General features: G+C 41.6%; 1 protein-coding gene and 1 long non-coding RNA gene across 3 annotated transcripts in view; one reads left to right on the forward strand and one right to left on the reverse strand.

Annotated features, from left to right (window-relative positions):
* Positions 1-17,400, reverse strand: part of LOC138745351 (uncharacterized) — a 29,631-nt gene extending 12,231 nt beyond the window's left edge. Inside the window, exons 1-3 of one of the 2 annotated variants that reach the window (XR_011346212.1) lie at positions 17,142-17,400; positions 15,024-15,451; positions 13,870-14,052 (exon numbers count right to left, since the gene is read on the reverse strand). This is a non-coding gene — a long non-coding RNA (uncharacterized lncRNA). Of the gene's footprint in view, positions 1-13,359; positions 14,053-15,023; positions 15,452-17,141 lie in introns of those variants that run through there. The other variant, XR_011346206.1, reaches the window with a different exon arrangement.
* A 75-nt stretch (positions 17,401-17,475) lies between these two features.
* The window catches only part of cstf3 (cleavage stimulation factor, 3' pre-RNA, subunit 3), a 78,742-nt gene continuing 73,182 nt past the window's right edge, over positions 17,476-23,035 (forward strand). The window contains exon 1 of the mRNA XM_069902360.1: positions 17,476-17,694. Coding sequence (XP_069758461.1) covers positions 17,668-17,694 — 27 coding nt within the window. The 5' untranslated portion in view covers positions 17,476-17,667. The remainder of the gene's footprint in view (positions 17,695-23,035) is intronic.

The following is a 23,035-nucleotide window of genomic DNA, read 5'->3' on the forward strand; positions in this document are numbered from 1 at the left end:
CCCCCCCCATCCTTATGTAAATGAATATTTCAGAATCTCAACTCACCAGAAAAATCTCTCCTTATCTTTGCTGCAATGGACCTGCTGGATACCCTGAGATCATGATCCATAAACAAACAGAAACACCAGCAATAGTTGAAAAGGATATAGTCATAAAATCAACACGTAGCTGCCAGGAATATAATTTATTACATTCTTGTTTTTATTGATAACAGATCTTTATATATAGATTTTTTTTAAATATTGAAAAAATGCTAGAGGAACTCAGCATATCTTCCATAGGATGTAAAGATATATAACTGCTGTTTCAGGCCAGAGCCCTTCTTCATGGTAGAGTAAAAAGCAGGGGTCTGACTTAAAAGAAATGGGCAGGGGGAGGAGTACAGACCAACAGTCAAAAGGCGTTGGTTGGATATGGAGCAGACAACAGGAGAGAGGAAAGGTGAGAATTGTTTGGGGGAGGGGGAGGGACTGGTTCTGTGAATGCAAAGCCAGAGGAAAGAAGACAGAGGGAAAAGGGAAGAGAGAGACACAGCATCATTAGGATAGGAGACACAGAGAAAGATAGGGAAAGATCAGTGGTGGTGGGGGGAATTGAAGAAGTCAATGTTAATGCCATCTGGTTGGAGGGTGTTCAGATGGAAAATGAGGTGTTGTTCCTCCAATTTGGGGACGTTCTTAATCTGGCAGTGAATGAGACCGTGGACAAACATGTCAGCAAGGGAACGGAGGCAGGGGAATTGAAATGGGTGGCCACAGGGAGATCCACGCTATTGTGGCAGACAGGGCCAAGATGCTTGAAGGGATATCCCAGTCTGCATCCAGTCTCTTCGATGTAGAGGAGACCACAACAGGATAAAAAATAGTGTTCAGACACTCGGATTTGAATAGTCACTAATGTTGGCCACTTTGTGGTTGCATAATAACATGCTAGTTTCCATGTGCATATGCTAATGTGTGCATGTATTAATATTTTGCCATTTGCTGGTCGTCACAAGAAGTAGGGTCACACAGCAGTGCATGTGAGCATTATTTGCTTCAAACCCTGTCAACTCACACCACAATACACGTGTGGAAATAGGTGAATTAGCTGATTGATGTTAATTCTTTAAGGGCCAGAAATATATTAGGAGATAGAAAATGGTTATATAAGTTGAGAATTACCTTTTTTCCCCATAATAAACCTAAATAATTTTAATTAATAAAATTAATATATTTTGGGTAGATGAACTGACGCTCTTTTTCATCATTGTTTTGCTTTCATTTGGGGAATTGAGGGTCATGAGGTTGGCTCAGGAAGGTGTCAGACAGAACAGCCATGATCATGCAGGCAGAGGAAGCTGTGAGAGATGATGGGCCTTGTCCTTTTATTGATGCCTTTGCAGAATCTGTTCACTATATTTTAAAAAATTTAATTTTTATACAAAATTGCAGGGCAAAGAGTCATAGTGTTATGCAGGTGCTTCAGCCCAATTTGTCCATGCCAACCAATTAATTCAATAAAAAATTAATTCAATAATTGCTATTTTCCATCAGCCCTTTCTCCTTGTTAGGTAGAATGCTTGCCTAGGATTAACCCGGCATAGACTGAACAAAAAAGTGTTCCAGCCTGAGAAGTGTGGATTTCCAGGAGAAAGAGCTGCCTTGCAGAACCTCATGCCCATCTGCCGATACAGCACGAGGACAGGCTACAGGGCAGATGATGTGGCTGCTGGCTTTAGCCTCCACCAATACTGGAGCTCAGAAATTTTGCCCTGTTCATGTTCTTCCATCATTGTTGTGGTCTCTACATCAGAGAGACTGGACCCAGACTTGGAGATGACCTTGTTGACCACCTCGGCTCTGTCTGCTGCAATAGCAGGAATCTCCCAATAACCACCCTTTTCAATTCTCTTCTCCAACATCAGTCCATGGTCTCATGCACTCACTGATTTGCACTGAGTTCCAGTAAATCACTATCTACATTTTAAAAAGAACTCGTAGTTGTTATCAGATTTCTCCTTAACTTTCTCTAGACCAACAACCCCTCACTGAGATCCCTGTAATTATGACATCTGGAGGATGAGCGATTTATTGATGGTTCTGCCTTTAATTGCCCAGGCCACCATCCCCCCCGCCACCCCAAGCTCCAGATGTCTCTGTACAGACCTCTCTGTCTAATCTACAGAGGAGTATATTTAAGAAAGACAAGAATCTGAAAATGATGGAATCTTGAGGAAAGAAAAACTAGAGTGGGGTCAAGCAGATCCAGGGAGAGAACTTTCTCTCTGGGTGCTGCCTGACCTGCTGAGTCCTTCCAGCTTTGTTTCACTTGGAACATCACAGTTGAGAGAGTAGAAGGGCTGGAATTGTTTTCCCTCGGGTAGGGGAGCCTGATAGAAGTATACAAAATGTTGAGAGGGTTAGACAGGGTATATAGTAAGAATCCTGTTCCCACTTTTTGAGTATCAAAGAGAGTAGAGAGGTAGGAGGCTTATAGGGGATCGGGGATTGGGATGTTTGGAGTCTGGAATGCACTACTTGAAGAGATAGTAGTGGAAAATCCTCTCACAACGTGGGGCGGCACGGTTGGCATAGTGGTTAGCACAATGCCTTTACAGCGCTAGCAATTGGGACCAGGGTTTGAATCCCATGCTGACTGTAAGGAGTTTGTACATTTCCCCTATGGTCAAAAAACTACAAACTCTAGGCCTCTGTACCCTACTCTGCAACTAGATCCTTGACTTTCTCATTGGAAGACCATAGTCAGTACGAATTGAAAACAATGTCTCCCCCTCGCAGATTATCAACACAGTCCACCCCAAGGATGCGTGCTTAGCTCACTGCTCTACTCATTATACATCCATGACTGTGGGGCCAGGCACAATTCCAATGCCATCTACAAGTTTGCCAAGGACACCACAGTTGTCGGCAGAATCACAAACAGCAATGAAGAAGTGAACAGGAGGGAGATGGATCAGCTCGTTGAATCGTGAAAAATGGCAACAACCTCGTGCTCAACGTCAGCAAATCATGATTGTGGACTTCAGGAGGAAGTCAGGGGAACACGACCCAGTCCTCAACGAGGGCTCAGTAGAGGAGAGGGTCAAACACTTCAAATTCCTGGGTGTCAACATCTCCAAGAATCTGTCCTGGAGCCTCTACGTTGATCCAATCACAAAGAAGGCTCACCAGCGACTATAGTTTGTGAGGTGTCTGAGGAGATTCTGTACATCACTGAAAACTCTCGTAAACCTCTACAGGTGAAGAGCATTCTGGCTGGTTGCATCACTGTCTAATAAGGAGACGCCAACTTTCAGAACAAGAATAAACTCCAGAGGGTTGTTAACTCGGCCTGCAACATCACAAGCACCAGACATCACTCCATCGAGGACATGCACATGAAGCAGTGTCTTAAAATAGTAGCTCTATCCTCAAAACCCAGGCCATGCCCTCTTCACTCTGCTACCATCAGGGAAAAGTTACAGAAGCCTAAAGATGAGCCCTCAATGGCACAGAGACAGTTTCTTCCCCACTGCCATCAGATTCCTGAATAATCAATGAACCAAAGACTCTGCCTAACCTTTCATGCATGATTTTTATATTTTTTATAGTAATGTCATAAGATGGTTATAATATGAATGTTTGTACTGTGATGCTGCCACAAATTGCCAAATTTCATTACAATAAATTCTGATTCTGAATTGAACGTAACTTTATTAACACAACAATTAATAAAAGAGCGTGGGAACATACACACACAATTTGTAGGGAGCATGGGAAAAAAATCGTAACTGGAATAAAATACGCTCACAATTAATAAAGAATGTTGGAAAATTCATGACGGGAAACAAATGGGAGAAAGTTAAACAGTACACAATTATTAATTCACATGGGTAAGGCAGACATTGGGGTTATCCACACCCTCCCGGATCCTGAAATAGAAGAGGTGAATCTGGTACCACTGTACCTGCAGGGGTATAAGCACGCTCTTGGACCCCTGATTAGTGAGAGGTGGATCTGGTACTACTGTACTCGCAGCAGTATACCCCTGATCAGTTGAGAGCGGCAGATCTACTGCCAGTATTGATCTATAGCAATTTGAGCTATAGCAATACCATGGCTCAACTTCAGTGCTGTGTACACCTTTCCCGTGACCCTTCCAAGCAATGTCTGCAGTAGCGACCTGGCATGGAGCGGTGACCAGGATTATCACCACAAGACAGAGAAAGCAAATGTCTTCCGTGCTGGTGCTAAATACAGGACTCTAGCCAATAAGGACACTAGGTGATTTGAACCAGCCAATGGCAAGGTGTGTACTGACTAGTGGTCAGAGCTCAATTTTAACTGACACTCCACCTGCAAACCGTAACTTTGTGAAGCAAAAAGTACACCACGTACAGACAGGTGATGAAACTTGTGAATGAGTTTCAGATGGGGAGGCCCCGTGACCACCAGTAGGGAGGCCACACCTCCTCCTCCTCCTCACATAACAATGTTGCTCATGACAGAATCAGTGAGACAAAGAACCTATTTCCATGCTCTTTTTTTAAATGTGAGGTTCACCTATCCAGAAGCACATTGCTTATTATTAAATTTTATTTGTTAATGCTTTAACAATCTTTAACCTTTCAACACAATAAGATTTGAATGCATTCTGGTCCACAATGTTAACCATTCTTTGAGCTGTTTGAGTCACTGAGTCCCTCCAGCAGCTTATGTTTAATTTAGAATCCAGAAGTTCCTTCATGTCAGCTCTGATGATCACTAGTTTTTGATCTGAGCTCAAAAAACCTTGAATTACACAAGACAGTGCAGCAATTTCTCTGGTAACAGATAAGAATTTCAGTGCATTGTACTTATGTCTTCTTCTTTGGCTTGGCTTCGCGGACGAAGATTTATGGAGGGGGTAAAAGTCCACGTCAGCTGCAGGCTCGTTTGTGGCTGACAAGTCCGATGTGGGACAGGCAGACATGGTTGCAGCGGTTGCAGGTGAAAATTGGTTGGTTGGGGTTGGGTGTTGGGTTTTTCCTCCTTTGCCTTTTGTCAGTGAGGTGGGCTCTGCGGTCTTCTTCAAAGGAGGTTGCTGCCCGCCAAACTGTGAGGCGCCAAGATGCACGGTTTGAGGCGATATCAGCCCACTGGCGGTGGTCAATGTGGCAGGGACCAAGAGATTTCTTTAGGCAGTCCTTGTACCTTTTCTTTGGTGCACCTCTGTCACGGTGGCCAGTGGAGAGCTCGCCATATAACACGATCTTGGGAAGGCGATGGTCCTCCATTCTGGAGACGTGACCCACCCAGCGCAGCTGGATCTTCAGCAGCGTGGACTCGATGCTGTCGACCTCTGCCATCTCGAGTACTTCGACGTTAGGGATGAAAGTGCTCCAATCAATGTTGAGGATGGAGTGGAGACAACGCTGGTGGGAGCGTTCTAGGAGCCGCAGGTGATGCCGGTAGAGGACCCATGATTCGGAGCCGAACAGGAGTGTGGGTATGACAACGGCTCTGTATACGCTTATCTTTGTGAGGTTTTTCAGTTGGTTGTTTTTCCAGACTCTTTTGTGTAGTCTTCCAAAGGCGCTATTTGTACTTATGTATTTGATAATGAATTCTCATTATCTTTTAGCATTGTGTCGTCTTTGGGGAAAGGTGTTAAACTAAACCACATTTATTCTCTCACTTTGATGTAAAGGATTTTATGACACCAGTCTGAAGAAAATTAGGAGAGGTCCCCTTGGTCTCCTTCTGAATTATTCAATCAACATCTCAAAAGAGGAATGATCGTTATTAACACATTCCCACTTATGGGAGGTTATTTGTGCAAATTAGTAGCTGCATTACATGTTTAAAGACTATGTTCATAGTCAGTCCCACATGTACGTCCTTGAGAGTAGAGTATTTTGGCACATTCTGAAAGTACTTTTGCTATCCCTACAAACAAAAGTTTTGTTTCCTTTTGGAGAAGCCTGTGGGATCCAAGTGTGTACCATTTTGCTTTTAAATACATTTGGAGTGTGTTGCTTACATAACATTTTATTTCCATTTAGGTTTGCAGGTTATGGTTCTTTCCCTGACTGACGATAACCAGGGATCATCCAGCGCTCAATCTATTGCCCACAGCAACAGCACTGGTAAAAAAAAAATAAGGGGGGCATGGGGAGAGCATAGGAAAGTTCCTAAGGTTCCAGTTCATAAGGTTCCTTTTATTGTCACATAATAATACATTTAAAATGTAACATGCATGATATACTGTAACTTTAGCCTGCCATAAGACAGACAAAGAGTAGTCATTAGTACTCCCTGGCACCCCTTACGGTACAAGAGAAAGAGAGGCAAGAGAGTCCCTTCAGAGGCACTGAGTGCCCATGGATTCACCTCCAGCACTCCCACAGCCTCTGCAGCCGACCAGTCACACAGACAATTTTTCGGCAACCCAAGCTCCAAATCCAAACTTCCAACATGATCACCACGTCTTTAACGCCCAAGGCCCTTCTTGCCATCAGCACCCCCTCTAATCCCGGCTCTGATACCTGGTTCTTTTGAGCCAGTGTCCAGCCACTGTGTGAGTCCCTCGATGCCAAGTGGCATTGTAGCCAGGATTCCATCATCCACAACCTACTAATGGTGGTAAAAACACAGAAATGCTGAAGGAACTCAGCAAGTCTCACAACATTCAGAGGAGGTAAAGAAATATAACCGATATTGCAGGTCTGAATCCTTCTCCAAGGTATGGAATGTCAGTTATATATCTTTACCTCCTATGGGTGCTGTAAGACCTGCTGAGTTCCTCCAGTTTTTCTGTATTTTCACTGCAATCACTGCATCTGCAGACTTTCGTGTTTCACTCCTTCAAGGTGGAGCAGGTGTATCCTGTTTTTTAATGCTCTAATGAATTAGACCTAAATACTATGATGCAATGTTGTGTAAAAACATGTTAAATGAAGGTTAAAGCATATTTTTAGATTCTAATAACACACACATGTAAAAACTCTCCCTGGAAAACAAACATTTAATGATAAACACAGTCTTCAACCTACACAAGCACGTATCCCAGAAAAAAAATCACCAGATTGAAATGGAGCAAACAATCCAAGCAAATCCTGTCCTTCTAATAAAGGTTTGAAAAATGTATTGCCAAGCCCTGTATCATGAACATCTTTCCCACCTTTGCAACCAGAGAACATTGGGTCGTAAAGAGCAAATTTTAAATAAAACAATCTTAGCTGAGAGGTTTATTTTATCAGCATGGTTTATTTCTAGAATAATTAATTTTACATTTACACCACAGCTAATTTGCACAACATCACGAGCTGGAGCAATGCTTCATGGCATCATATTTGTACCATCTAGTTTTGATTGTAATCTTAATGCTTTAGAAGCATAGAGAAAGCACCTTCCCTTCAGATTAACGTATAACAGTTCATGAAGCATGCACATTACTAACCATGTCAATCATTTTGAGCAGTTTTTTAAATAAATTGCTGCAAAGAACCCATTTGGATTCCTCTAGAGTGCTCCTTAAAACCTGGTTTCTAATGGCCATGTAGAGCATTTCCATATTCAAACTGTATAGGACTATCCACTGAGGATATGAAAGTTGTGTGAGCACAGATTGTGGTACTTAATCCTGCTGCTGCTTTAACTGAGAATCACTTTGTAGAAGACAAAAATCAAAATGCAAATATTTTGCATAATGGGAAAGTTGCTTACATACTTATGAACCTTAAAAATCATTGAAGTATTTCTGCTATGTTCATTATATGACTGTGCATTATAGCCTGTTTAGTACTTACAAGCAATTTTATTAAGGTATCTGTACTTTTTATTGAACCCTCCACCTGCCCATTGTTAGGTCTGCTTTGATCGAGAATGAGTGAGTCAGACACCAGACTGAGTCGAAATCAAGGTTCTTTATTACCGGATTGTAACACTTGCAACTAACAATGTTAGTTGGAGAAGGCGCATTCTAACGATATCAGCAAGTGGTGTTTTTTTATACCTCAGGACACGTACTTAGTAAATTATCATACCATTACATTGTCCAATGAATAAGCTGTTGCTACCCTTCACTGTTAGTCTGCTGCTCATCAGCTTGTTAGTGCCAAGCTTATCTTGAGTGTACAAGGTCACATCTGCATTCTGTTACTCCTTAGTACTGGGTGACTCCTTCTCCGGTCCCATCTCATGATGTTTTTACCTTACACCATGTGGATGAATACATTTTTCTTCTAGGCTCTTGCTCGGCAAATCATGTTAAGATTCCTGATATAGTGGGGAAATGAAGCAAGCCAGAAGATACTGAAAATAGAGATGAAATTGGATGAGCAAAGATCCCTTGTCTGCAGACTCCTGAGGACGTTGGCAGAAATATGGAAGAGCCAATGGCAAGTAATACATTAAATATTCAAGACTACCAGTTGAAAAATGTACAAAGTCTCAAAAATTCTGAAGCATCACCTGAAATTATTTACTTAATTGACCAAGAATAATGTTTGACTATAAGACATAAGAGAAAAAGTAGGCTATTCAGCCCATCGGGTCTGCCCCGCCATTCAACGAGACAAAAACAGTCTTTTCTGCTCCACTTTCTTATTTCTGAATGGACAATGCATCATAGATGCAACCTCACTTTGTCTCTTATTTTGCACTAATTTATTTTTTTAAATATAATTTATAGCAATTTTTGCATATGTAATACTGCCACAAAACAACTAATTTTGTGACACCTATTCCTGACAATAAACTCTGATGAACTGATCCATTCTCCTACTCAGTCCCAATTCCCTGCCTTCTCCCTGTAACCTTTGATGCCCTGGCTAATCAGGAACCTATCAACTTTACCTTAAATAGTCCCAAAGACTTGGCCTTAACAAATGCCTGTGGAAACATATTCCAGATTCACCAATTTCTGGCTGAAGAAATTTCTTCACAGCTCTGCTCTAAGTGGATGCCCTTCAGTCCTGAAGTTGTGCCTTCTTGTCCTACATGCTCCCTCCATGGAAAACAACCTTTCTACATCTACACTATCCATGCCTTTCAACATTTAAAATTCTTCAATTAGATATCCCCTCATTCTCCTAAATTCCAATGAGCACAGGCAAAAAGCAATCAAATGCTCCTCATATAGCTTTTTCATTCCCAGAATCATCCTTGTGAACCCTCTATAACATCAGCATATCCTTTCTTAAATGAAGAGCCCAAAACTACTCACAATGCTCCATGAGGTCTCACCAGTGCCGTATAAAGCCTCAGAAGTTTAATTTTACTTGGTAATTTTGTGTACTCTGGGCACCACCAGCAAGGTCCATCTCTCCTTACCCGAGAGTTGTTGTAGAACTGCCTTCTCGAACTGCAGCAGTCTTTCTTGTGAAGATACTTCCAGATAGATTTAGACCTTGCAATAATGAAGGATGGGTGACATTAGGCCCTTCCAACTGCTGTATAAAATGGGGTTAATCAGCCAATTTGCACGGTTAGCTCCCAGTTACGCGGCAGTTTAAAAGGGTCCAACCGGATCAACCCCGTCAGAACCCACCTGGGTCCCTGACCTACTAAGATGTAGTCAGGGAACCCAGTTAAACTTACCTAGGTCTCGTCCATGGCCGATATGTAAATGAAAATGGCCAACCTGTTTATTCCGGTGATGACAACGCTTGTGTGCATGCGTCACCGGACACCCAGCATCTGAACATCAGTACTTGCGGTGAGTGCATGACGTGTCATTCACCATGTCATTGCAGGGTGGGATTTCCCCTTAAATCAGCAGGTTGGCAATTTAATGGGTAGATTCCTCCTGCGATTTAAAAGGTGCTTCCAGCACCTTTGACCCAGTAATCGTACCTGGGTCCAAGGAGGGCTACCCAGGTACTGCAATTTGAAAGAGGCTATTATTTCCAAACCAGCTTGATGAGCAACTTGCAGGGGAACCTGCAAGTGATGTTGTTCACTATGCTTGCTGCCCTTGTCCTTCTTGGTGGTAGAAGTTTCAGGTTCGTAAGCCACTGTCATAGTAACCTGTGTGAGTAGTTGCACTGCATTTTATAGATGGTGTATCATGATGTCACTGTACTGGAAAGAATGAATACGTTGGATGGTGGATGTGATGCTAGCTAGTTAAGTGGATTACTTTATCCAAGATCGTAATAAATGTGGAAAATTCTGTTAACACTCAGCAGATAAGGTAATTTCTGTGAAAAGAGAAACCATTAATGTTTTGAGCCAAGAGGAATGAGAGAAAATGTTAGTTTTAGATAGTAAAGAAGGTGGGGAAGGGGATGGTTGGATGAAGGGGTATCTCTGATAGAGACCAGATGGGTGTGTCACTTAAGGAACAGTTTAAAGTAAAATACAAGTCATCAGATACCATGTTGAAGTAAAAACACAATGCTAGAGAAATTCAGCCCATCACACAAGGTGATGGGCTGAATTTCCATATCTTGATGAAGGGCTCAAGCCCAAAATGTTGGTTATGTATCTTTATCTTTGCTGTATGAAGTACACTGTTGGACCTGCTGAGTTTCTCCAGCATTGTGTTTTAACAAGGAGCAGTAAAAGTCAGTTTGTGTCTAATGTGTTCTAATAATAATTTACATTTCCTTTTTCCCCTGTGAAGATGTGAGTTGTTAAGCAAATGTGTGTTTGTGCAGATGTAATAGTAATTAGGATGTTTGCCTAATTTTCCAATTTTGTACCAACGTTTAGATTTCATACAATGACTGAAGGAGCATCCATCTGTGCAATCTTAAGCTTTCAAAGTTTAACTTCAGATCACTGTAGGCAAGGTGCTGACTTGCAAACCTATGAAGTCCATTTTTTAATAAAAGCTGTTAATTTGCAACAATGGAGTATCGTACTGTTCAATACTGGTCAGATGTCTCACCTGGTAAACTTAGTTAAAATCACTCTGATGTCTTAAGGCTACAAAGTAGAAATATCACCCCAAGTTCCTCCTGCTGATGACTCTGTAGTTGAGGCCATGACTTTTCAAATTGCCTTGTAAAATGGCAATTTACTAGGTTGAAGATTTAGGTACAGGGCTATTTGAAAGACTGAATCGGGCAAGCCTGGTCGAAATCTGCCTGGGTCCCAGACCTACCTCGGAGGTAGTTAGGGAAACCAGTAAAATTTACCTGGGTGTCCTTCTCTGCATATTTGAAAGGGGAAATTGCTCACCTGGTTACTCTGGAATTTTAAACAAAAGGTGAAGAGAAGGAACACAAGTTACAGGGGATTCCCTGTGGCTGTGTGATGTGTCATTCACTACATCATCTCAGGGGTGGGACCTCCCCTTAAAATGCTAAGTTGGCAATTTAATAGGTAGGTTAGGCTGCTATTTGAAAGATACCCAGTAATCTCACCTGGATCTCAGGAGGTCTACTGGGTGCTGCTATTTGAAAGTGTCTGGAGTTGGATCAAACCTGCTTTTTTGAAGATCACATGGTTAAGTAGAGCAGAGGTTCTGAAACTAATGTGTGTGACCCCCTTTGAGGATGGGTGAAGGGAAACCATTGAGAGTACCTGAAGTTTTAATAATTTTGAGATACCTGTACTTTCATCACAAAGTTCACAATGAAGTAAAATAGAAATACAGTTTGTAAGCCAGCCACACAGCTTCTGAAAGCCCTTGGGAATCCAGAGAATAGCGCAAAGTGTTTAAAAGGAAGGAGCTCCGATATTAGCTAACCAACAAATGTGCCAACCTGACCTTAACCCATATGCCTGTATTTGGCCCATGTCCTCTCATCCTTTCCTCTCTATGAGCCTGTATAATATCTTTTAAACATTGTAATTCAAGATTCTTTTAAGGCTATGATATAAAACAGATATAGTATTACACAAAATTGCATTTAGTCTGTCATAAGGCAAACAAATATTTGCCATCATTAGAAATTGCCTGGCAGAGAAAGAGAAGCAAAAGAGAGTTCCGTCAGAGTCACTGAGTGTCCATGGATTCGCCTCCAGCGTTCCCGCAGCCTCTGCAGTTACACAGACTTCAATCCAAACCATCGGCAACCCATGCTCCAGATCTAAACCTCTGCTTCAACTATTTCTCTGGCAGTTCATTCCCTATACCCACCTCCCTCTCTGTGTGAAAATCAAGCTCCCTCAGGTCTCCTTTAAATCTTTCCATACATCTTAAATGTATGCCTTCTAATTTTAGTCTTCCCTTCCCTTATTTATATCCTCCATGATTTTATAAGCCTCCATAAGGTGACTCTTCAACCTCCTTTTCTCCAAGGAAGATTCCCAGCCTATCCAGTTTCCAGTTCTCTCCATATAGCTCAAGCCGACCCCCCCCACCCCCCCACCTCCGATCCCAGTAACGTCCTTGTGAATCTTTTCTGCAATCCTCTAGCTTAATTACATTCTTCTGATTGCATGGTGTTGAGAACTTTACACTATCTTCCAAGTATGCACTTCACCCGTAATGTGTTATCCCAAGTCTTGTACTCATGCCCCAACTAATGAAGCCAAGTATGTCAAATACCTTCTTCACCATCCTATCGCCTCTTCTGCCAGTTTCGGGGATCTATGTACTTGTACCTTTTGGTCTCTTTGTTCTTCAACATTCCCCAGGGCCCTGCTGCTCACCAAGTATGACCTGCCTTGGTATAACTTCCCAAAGTTTTACACTTTACACTCGTATGAGTTAAATTCCATCTGCAATTCTCTTGTCCACATTCCAGCTGATCTTAACTTTAGACAACCTTCTTCACTGAACCACAAAATTTTGGTGTCATCTGCAAACTTACAGTACATTCTCAACAAAATTGTTAGTGTATATATAAACTGGAGCACCTGGAGGAAACCCACGCAAACACGGAGAGAACATACAAACTCCTTACAGACAGCGCTGGATTTGAACCCTGCTCCTTGGCCCTGTAACAGCGTTGCACTAACTGCTATGCTAACTGTGTCACTCCTTGCTTTGCACAATAAGATTGGTCAGGTCCCAGGGATTTATCCACATTTATGGCTTGTTTTAAAAAACCAAATTAATAACAACTAACTGTCTACTCAAATTTTTCCTTCTTGCCACATCTTCTGGATTAGGTCTGGTTGATTATACTTCAAATTTATTTCATATTAAAAAAAAAAATGATTTCATTAGCTGTTTTTTAGGGTAGCTTCTCACAGTACTTCAATCATCAGATGCTATTCATAATTTTGTTTTGTTTAACATTCTTTTTAAGCAGAAACCATGAAAGGAACTTAATCCAGTCTTGCCTTTTTCAGAATGGGAAATGTCGATTAATACAGTCATGATCAGTTTTCATGGGTCTAATTCCACAGGCTATAATTGTGTCTTACAAGACTTTAAGAAAAAGAACTGTGTCATCATCTGACTGGCAGACTTATTAACATTGCATTTTGTTTTAATTGTATTTGGGGATAGAACACATGATATATTACATTTTGGATGTAGGTTGAAATAAATGTTAATTATACAAAGCACACAATATAAACATTATACTCTTGTTGTAACAATAAGTTTATTGATTTAATTAAATGTTATGGATTTAATTACCTGATTTGTATAAAGTAAAAATGTCGTCAAATGTATAATAAAAATTCTTACTATAAACTGCATTCTGATTATTACATTTAAGTACAACAGGAATTTTTAATGGTGTGACGGAGAGCCACAAGTCCTGATGGTGTTGAATGAACAAATACAATGCCAGAGTGACTGAAGCATCTTTTCTAATCTTGTCTTATATTAAACATCTTCAGTTGTACGTAAATGTTGTCCTGTTGCTATGAAACCATCAACTTAAGATAGGGTGATGTTGCTATATAATTCCACATGAGATCTGTCATATGCAACTGTTGAAGTAGCCTGCTCTGAAGTGAAACATCAAAACCAAAAGGAGAAATACATTTACTTACAGCAGATTGTGTTAACCCCCTCTTCAGCTTCCGGCTTGAGTTAAGGTGACATTGCAGTGCACAGTTCCAGTTCATTGCATAATCAAGCTATGTTCAAGAGACCAATCCAGAAAATCCAGGCATGTTTCCATCCGTCTTTTGTTGATAAGCTACTACCAGAAAGCATATCCTTGAAAGTACCAGCTGAAAAAAATCATATTAGAAATAAAGATACTAACATTATCACAGAATTTTAACCCATTAATAAGCTCTTCAGCAAAGTTGCATAAATAACAATAAATTGAATGTTGAAGGTATTCAAAAAGCTTCAAAGAAAGGCATAGCTCTGCATAAATTCCAAGCCACAATAATCATTTACCACATAAAGGTGAGTTGAAAAACAAGGATATTGATGTAATGTGAGAGGAAGGAATTTTAAAGGGGATCAAAGATGCAAGTTTTTACAGAATATTTGATTTCTAGAAATTGCTGACAGAGGTGGTGGTAGAATCAGATATAATGACTACATTAAAGATGGATTTAGCCAGATATTTAAATAGGTAAGGGATAGAAGAGTATGTCCTAATGTGGGCAAATGAGATTTACATAGATGGACATAAAGATCAGCAGGAGTTGATGGGCCTGTTTCTGTGCTCAGAAACTCTATGATCACTGTAATTGACTCCTCAACTGGGAAATAAATGTTTGGTGTAATATCAATTTTTTTTGTTGGTTTCATCTTCACATCATTTTCATGCAGTGAACCAAACATGATCAAATGGCTATAATTACGTGAAAAAGTGTATCAATGTGTGCCTCATGGTGTGGTGTGCTAGCTTAATTTATATATAACAGTTCAGTAACAGGCCCATGCCACCCAAGTCCCCCAATTAACCTACAACCCCAGTACATTTTTGGAGGGTGGGAGGAATCCCACGCAGATCATGGGAACGTACAAACTCCTTACAGACAGTGCTGGATTCAAATTCAGGTCTCTGGCGCTGTACGTCAAGTCAAGTTTATTGTTATCTGACTATAAGTACAACCTAACAAAACAGCGTTCTCTGGTCCTTAATGCAAAACGCAACCACACATAACACACATACAGATAAATAATACATAGGCAGGACAAGTATTTCAGCTATACAAATAAATAAATATTGTTTTGTACATACGAGAATCTCGGATGATTAGTGTGTGCAGTTCCGTTTGTTGTGAGAAGAAGCTGTTCCTCAGCCTGGTGGTGCTGGCTCCAATATTCCTGTATCTCTTCCCCATTGGAAACAGCTGAAAGATGCTGTGTGCAGGGTGGAAGGGGTCCTCAATGATGATGTGCGCCCTCTTCAGACAACGATCCCAGTAGATCATGTCAACGGGGGAAGGGAGACTCCAATGATCCTCTCTCCCACTGTTACGGTCTTAATAGCGCTGCACTAACTGCGCCTCATTACCTTTATTTACATTGCCAGTCTTCAACGTTTTGAGCACTATATGGATGTCTAACAGTATTCTATATGACAACACTGCTTTTCCAAGATCACTGATTAATCGATGGGGCCCTTGGACAAGACATTTCTTTGATTTCAAGGTTGTTACTTCATACCTGGTCAGAAGGAATTTAACTGTTGATCAGAGTTCAGTTATGAGACCAGAAATTGTACATATTATCTTTCATCACAGCACTTCTCTATAAGGGTCCTTAATGACTTCATAAGATTACAATAAATTATTCCCTTAAGCATAGAGTATTTTTAAAATTTAACTTGAGACTTACAGCACGGTAACAGGTTCGAATGGTGGGAGGAAATCAGAGCCCCTGGGGAAAACCCACACAGACATGGGGAGAATGTACAAATTCCTTACAGACAGCGTGAGATTCAAACCCACGTCCAGATCACTGGTGCTGTAAAGACATTGTGATAATCGCTATGCCAACCGTGCCACAAATTGCCGGTTGCACAGCTGGTGATGAACTGAGGTCTATTGTCTCTTTCATTAAATATGAACTATGATTAATTGTTCTAAATGGATATTTTTTATGAGGCTAAAAATGTCATTACATTCTGCTCATGAAAAAGTCACAACCGGAAAGGTTGATTGACCATTTCACACCATGGATGCCATCGAACATTGCATCTCTTTATTTGCACAAGATTCCAGCAACTGCAGATCTCGGGTTTCTCACATTACATCCACGTCACGTTGCTTGACAGACAGATGCTGTAGACTCCTAGGCCACAGCATTTACCATATAATAAAGGCTAGGAATCACATTAGTGACCTCAGTTGTCAAGAGTACATGGTTGGAGGTGAGTAAACAAATCAAAGATCTTTGTCATGGTTGACTTAGCCTTCCTGAACACACTCGATATGAGAGTAAACATCAGCACAATCTGCTTGAGAAATTCAACAGGTGAGAAAAAGAATATTTTACAAATGGCAGCAAAAAATGTCTTAATAAAGGGTTTTTGTCCTGAAATGTCAACCATTCTTTCTCCCACTTATGCTGAGTTCTTCCAGCATATTGTGTTTATCTGGATTCCAGCAACTGCAGTCTTCTGTGTGTTTCTATATGAGGGGTTCTCTGAAAAACTTCGCAAGGAAAAGATCCACAGGTACAAATCCTTCTTTTCCCTCAGCATCAACCAAGTACTTTATGCCCCATCTCCAATGTTTACAGTCAGAGTTTACAACACAAGATTTGGCCATTCCACTCATCATGTTGCTGGGCTTCAGGTCAATCTCATTTTCCAACTCTGTCCACAGACCTTGTTCAACTCCAGCCTCTCTTTCATCTTTAATGTCTACAATCACAGGACAGGAGGAGGCCATTCTACCCATCATATCTCTGGGCTTCAGGTTCATCCCATGTGCCAGCTCTTGGCCCACAGACCTTCTGCAACTCCAGCCTGTGTTACTCAGCCAACGTGGAGAAAAGTCAGGTACTTTCACTTGCAAGTAAGCTCTAATATCCGCATAATGTTAAAAGGAAAATAAGCTGTGTCGATAAGGTTTTAAAAGGTGCAACAGCGATAGAAAAAGAATAGCAAACACCAGAAGTCAACAGAGTGAAGGGAGGAAAGTTTAGGGGAAACATCAGGGGTAGGGTTTTTTTTACACAAATTGTTGGGGGTGCCTGGAATGCTTTTGCCAGGGGTAGTGGTGTGGACTGGAACATTAGGGGCCTTTAAAAACAATACTGGAACACAATAAAGATACATAACCAACTCTTACATTGATGAGGGGCTCAAGCCCGAAACATCGGTTATCGTGGCTACATCAGGTGCACTGACCTGCTGAGTTTCTCCAGCTTTGTGTTTTTAACTTCAACCACGGTCTCTGCAGACTCTCGTGCTTTTCTGCCGAGGGATATTTAAGGCACTCTTAGACAGGCACATGGATGAAAGAAAAATAGAAGGCGACGAGGCAGGAAGGGCTTAGATATTTTTGGGGAAGGAATCTATAGGTCAGCACCACATCGAGGGCCGAAGGGCCTGTACTCAATGTTCCAGGGTTCTCCCAGAGAGGGACCATTCCGCCTTCTCTCTGTGGACCGTGAGGCAACACATCCGGGTCCCTGAAGGGGGCGCACGCGCCGGTGCCAACCCCCCCTGCTTCCGGCGAACGACCGACCGCCCGCCATTTTAGGAGCAACGCGGTGCGGAGAAGGAGAAGGAGGGCGAGGGTTTGGGTAGGAGCACGGAGAGTGGGTGACTAGTTGTCGTCTGTCCAGGTCCGAGCAACGTTAAGGTCCGGCTCATTAATTTGTGTGGTTTATTTTTAAAAAAGCTACATATACTCTTGACAAGCTTAACGACAATGTCGGGTGAAGCCAACGCGGAGCAGGTAGGTCGCCTTCAGTTGGTGTTGTCGGTGGGGGAGCGGGTCGGGGGGGGGGGCGGCTGCCTGCTGGGTGGATACAGGTCGTGATCATCACACGGTTGAACTTGGAGATGGGGAAGAATCTAATCTATTTTGTGTGGTATAAATGGCATTTTATACCTCTGGAGCCCCCGGTCGTGCAAGATGGCGGAGCAGGCCCGACCCAACGTGTTTTTATTTAAAAGGGGACGTGGCCGCATTAAACACCGGCTTATTTTCCACACTCACCCTCTCAATCTAAACTTCTTTCCCGCCCCCCACCCCCCAAATAAAATCACCCTGGAATTAAACGGAGTGGACTTTTGAGTACTTGTAGCTTCTCTCCAACTACCCCAGTGGGAGAAAATCTGTACCAAATAGAATTAGGAATGCATAGTTACTCTAAAGTTCAGCTGCATATTTTTTTTAAAAAAACGTAAGTTTTACGAGGCGTCGTCGCCTTTTGTTGTGGTGGAATGTTTTTTGTGCCCCAATTGAGGTCTTGGGGGCGGGGTGGGGGGGGGGGGGTCAATTCAATAGTCCTAAATGACAAGAGGATTTTCAGTCGCTTTTCCAGGTGGTTGTTGGCGAAGCAAGTTTGTACGATACATGTCCAGGGAGTGGTCAGTTTAATTCTGGTTTAATTCAAGTTTGTACGATAGATGTCTAGGCATTGGTCAGTTTAATTCTGTCGGATTCTAGTCTGTACACTTAAGGAACTGAGGTTTGGAGAGGGAGTAGGAAGTCATTCTGGAGCCAGATCTTTGGGAATACTTAAAGACGAAGTCGTCGTAGTTTTTAAAAAAAAATATTCATGAGAACTGGCATAGAAGTGAAGGCAGTTCAGTCATGAGGAATGATGGACCAGGGTTGAGGGGGTCAAGTATCCTACTCTTATTTTCATGATCCATGAAAAAACAAACGTTGACATGGATCTGATGAGCAAAAATGAGTTGTAGATCTCTGAAAATAAGCTTGTGGAAGTGTTGAAATAAAAGTTAGGAAAGAGATTTATTAGCTTTAGAACCCCACCACATTCTGAAAATGTAAACCTAGCAGAATGGTTTGGTGGGTTACAGCTCTGGCATTTATTTGACAATCTAAAGAGACGACACCTGGAAATGATTCTGAGGAAGCCCTCCGTGACCAGTGTTGTCATTTGTTTTATTATAATGGAACAAGGGAGCAGGATTCCCAATCACTAAGTTTCAAGAAGCCTGTCTGAGGGATTTTGAAGTGTCTGCAAAATTAAATTTCATGTATAAAAAAAAAAGCTGGATTGTGCTGCTTTTAGTCTGCAATTTAAATTTTGAGCATGGGGGTGATGAAAGTTGCTTGTGCAACATTGCAAATAACTGACAGAACATGCATCAGTCCCCCCTTCCCTGACTGCTCATGTAGCAAAGAGAAACACAAAAGCAACAGATGCTAATACCTAAAGTGAATCAAGAAAAGTTGGAGGACTTTGGAGGTTCAGGGAACATTGGATAGAAATGGACAGTCAACATTTCAGTTTTTGATCAATTCACCATAAATATCGAGATCCGATTGCATTTTGTCTGCCTTATTGGTAGTTTAAAATGTCTCGATTGGAAGCGATTGCCAGTGGACAGGAAAAGATTTAAAGTTGTGCTTACCCCCTTAAAGAAATGGATCGTTAAATTGACTTCAAGAAATCTCTGGCCGATGACTGATCTGAGTGGAGAAGCACGTTAGCATGGTGTTGGAAGCAAGGCCTTGTATAGACCATGGAAGGAGCAAACACCCATCTTATTTGTTGTCCAATATTTGGTTCTTGTATTGTCTTGATTTGCTACCTTAGAATCCACAAAGCTAGAATGCAAGTTGTTCTCAATCCTTAGGAACAACAGGGGATGTAGATTCCACAATTCTAGACAAGAAAAATGCTGATATGTTAACCTACAAACAGGATGTCAGGGCAACAAATTTAATTTTAAAGGAAGATGAACGCATCAGTTAAGACAACTCGAGGGCAGGACTTTATGCTACAACATACAAGCTCAGCAGGTCTCACAAGTGACTGTGTAAAGTATTTGGCATTCGATGGAGGGATTGGGTCTGAAGCATCATGGTTACCAAAGATCAGGCAAACTCCTGAATAAAGTGTAGAGGGGGTAGGAACGCAGGCTTGCAGGTGATAGGTGAATGGCAGTGGTAAGGGGAAGAAACAAAAGTATCTAGAGGGGAGGGGTCATGGCTGAGAAAGTGGAGGGAAAGGTTTAGGCTGCTGGAAAATAAAGATTTGGGTAATGGGCAGGGGAAATAGAAAGAAAGGAATCTGGTGAGTTTGAGGATCAGAATAGATTTTATGATGAAAGTGGTTTCAATGCAATGTTTCCAGGGCCTGATTAAATGTACCCTAGGATATTATGGGATGCACTTGATGGACTCGAGCAGGAATATTTGCACCATCATTAGCCATGGGATAGGTACCAGATGACTTGAGGGATTGGGTGGCATAGGATGAAGGGCTATAAACTATTGAGCTTAATATCAGTCATGGATAAATTTCTAGGGGGATTTTGAGATCCTTAATCTACATGCATTTGGGAAAGCAAGGCATAGTAATGGTTTTGTGGGGGAAATGCTATCTCACAAATTTGTATTGTGACCAAGAAGGCTGATGGCAAAATGGTGGATGCTTTATGTGGACTTTCGCAAGGCCTTTGACACGGTTCCACGTGGTAGACTGGTTTGGAAGATCCTCAGGTACACAGGGTGGTTTTTTAATGTCTTGAAATCCTGGAAGTCTGTGCCCAAGACAGTGGCATCCATGCCGAGGACCATGAGGAGCTGGGAACTGTAGGGAATCAACAGTCTGACGCAGGCTCCAAAAGTGGGAGAATGCCACTCCCGATGAAAAGAACCTTGGGAGGCAGGCCTAAAGGGAAGACAGAAAGGGGTTCAGCAGATGAAGGGCTCAAATGGTCCCTGGTGGCCATAAGCCTTAAAGCAAGGTGCTGGAGTCTGTCTGATGAAGGACTCTCACCAGGCTGCTGGATTCACTTTAGAGAATTTGATTTTTGGATAATCAGATTTGTACTCAGTTGTGGATTAACACCTGACTCTTTATTGGTAACTGGCCTTGAGACACAAGGATAAGATTTCCCTTGACCTTGCCTACCACCCCAACATGAGCAATTTCTGCCATCTGAATTGTGATCCCATTATCAGATGCATCTACCCCTCCTATTCCCTCCATTTTCTGCAGCGACTGCTCCCTCTTGGGCTCCCTTGCCCACTCAACTCTTTCCACTGATCGCCCCTTCAATACTTATCCCTATGTCAGCAGGAAATACTATAGTGTGTCCACACCTCCCTCACTACCTTTCGGGGCCCCAAACAGTCCTTATGAGTGGAATAATGCTTCACTTGTGATACTACAAGGATAATCTACTGCATCAGGTCCTCCCATTGTGGCCTTCTCTATATCTGAGACAGGATGTTCACTGAGAGATCATTTCATTGAGTCCACCACAATAACAGGTGTTCAGCCATTTTAATTCTACATACTGTTCCCATTGTCTATGCATGGCCTATGCACTGCCAAACTGAAACTATCTGCAAATTGGAGGAATAGCACCTAATATTCTGTCTGGGCACCCTCCAGTCAGGTGGTAGTAATATCAAATTCCCCGGTTTCTGTTAAACCTGTCCACTGACCTCTCTTTCCCTTTCTCCTTTCGCTTGGCTCCCTATCCAATTCCACTCCCTGTCCATTCAAAGTGCTATCCTCTTATTACTTCAGCCTTTTCACTTGTCTACCCTTCCACCTATGACCAGTTAGCCTATACTTCTCCCCTGCTCCTTCCTCCACCATTTTATTCAGGTGCTTGCCTGCTTTTTGCTCATACCTTGATAAAGGGCTCAAGCCTGAAACATTGATTACCTTTTACATTCTATAGATCTGCGTTACCTTCTGTGTTTCTCCAGTATTTTTGGGTATTCCACTAGAATCACAGTGTCTGCACACTTGTGTTGAACTTTACACAATGCAGAGTTCCCTCTGTAACACCATCCTGCTTAATTTTCTGACTTAATTATGAGCTCTTATTGGAGTCTTCTGTATGGCTACTCTCTCTGTCTTAATTATTGGTCTTGTTCCTATTCTTAAGTATAAAGGAATGTGATGGTTTCCCCTCATTTTTATTTCAATTCTGAAATTTGTTTTCATTCATTTGTAACACTTCCCTAAACCAAGTCTTGAACATAGTCATAGAATATTTGAAGTGCCATGAGGCTTTTAACAATGGCCAGCCTATCTTCTGTGACGACCCTATTATTTAATTTTTTTTGCCATCTCCATTATCTCATCCATTCTATCTCATGCTGAAAGTCATATCCTTTAGTATTTTTGCTCTTTATACTTTGGTGATATAGACGTATGAATTCTTGTTTCCAAACCCAATCATGTCAACAAGTTTTGCTTTCTGCTCCTGCATCACTTCAATGTGAGGACTAGATTGGGTTTTGTTGGATTTGTACCACTTGTATTTGCAATTTAATTTGACCTGCAATGTCCTCTCATTGAGAGGTGAAAATGTTTGCAAGTCTTGGGAAAACTAAAAATTTCATAATGCCCGTGGATAAACCGTGGAAATTGTGCTCTCTGGGGATGCTGTAGTATTATTGATAGGAATAATTAATGTTCTAATGCACAACTGCTTAGATGGAGGGGTTAAATTCTACACAATTTTGTTAATGGGGAGCTGCAATGTGTGACTTATCCTTATTTGTAAGTACAAATCTTTATTGGGCATTATAGTTACCATTGTGGTTAACACAATGCTATTACAGTGCCAGTGACCAAGATTTGAATCTGGTGCTGTCTGTAAGGAGTTTGTACATTTTGCCTGAGTCTGCATAGGTTTATGGGTAATTTTAATTTCCTCCCACCCATTAAAAATATACAGGAATTGTAGGTTAATTGGTGTATGGGTGGGCCGGAAGGGCCAGTTTACCATGCTGTACTTTTAAATTTGTATCCTTCCTGATTCCCAATAATTTGTTTCAACATTGCTGGTTTGATTTGGATGCAAGCACTATTTCCATATTCATAAAGTTTCACTACATATATATATATATATATATATATATATATATTATACTTGTCAAAAGAGCATAGAGCACTACAGCACAGTACAGGCCATTTGTCCTTCGATGTTGTGCCGACCAAATATTCCTTTTTTTTAAAGAAATTACTAAACTCTCTCACCCTCTATTTTTCTCTTTCATGTGCCTGTCTAGAAGTCTCTTAAATGCCCCTAACGTTTCAGCCTTCACCAGCATCCCTGGCAAGGCATTC

The sequence above is a fragment of the Narcine bancroftii genome, chromosome 1, assembly GCF_036971445.1.
Source record: "Narcine bancroftii isolate sNarBan1 chromosome 1, sNarBan1.hap1, whole genome shotgun sequence".
Lineage (NCBI taxonomy): Eukaryota > Metazoa > Chordata > Chondrichthyes > Torpediniformes > Narcinidae > Narcine > Narcine bancroftii.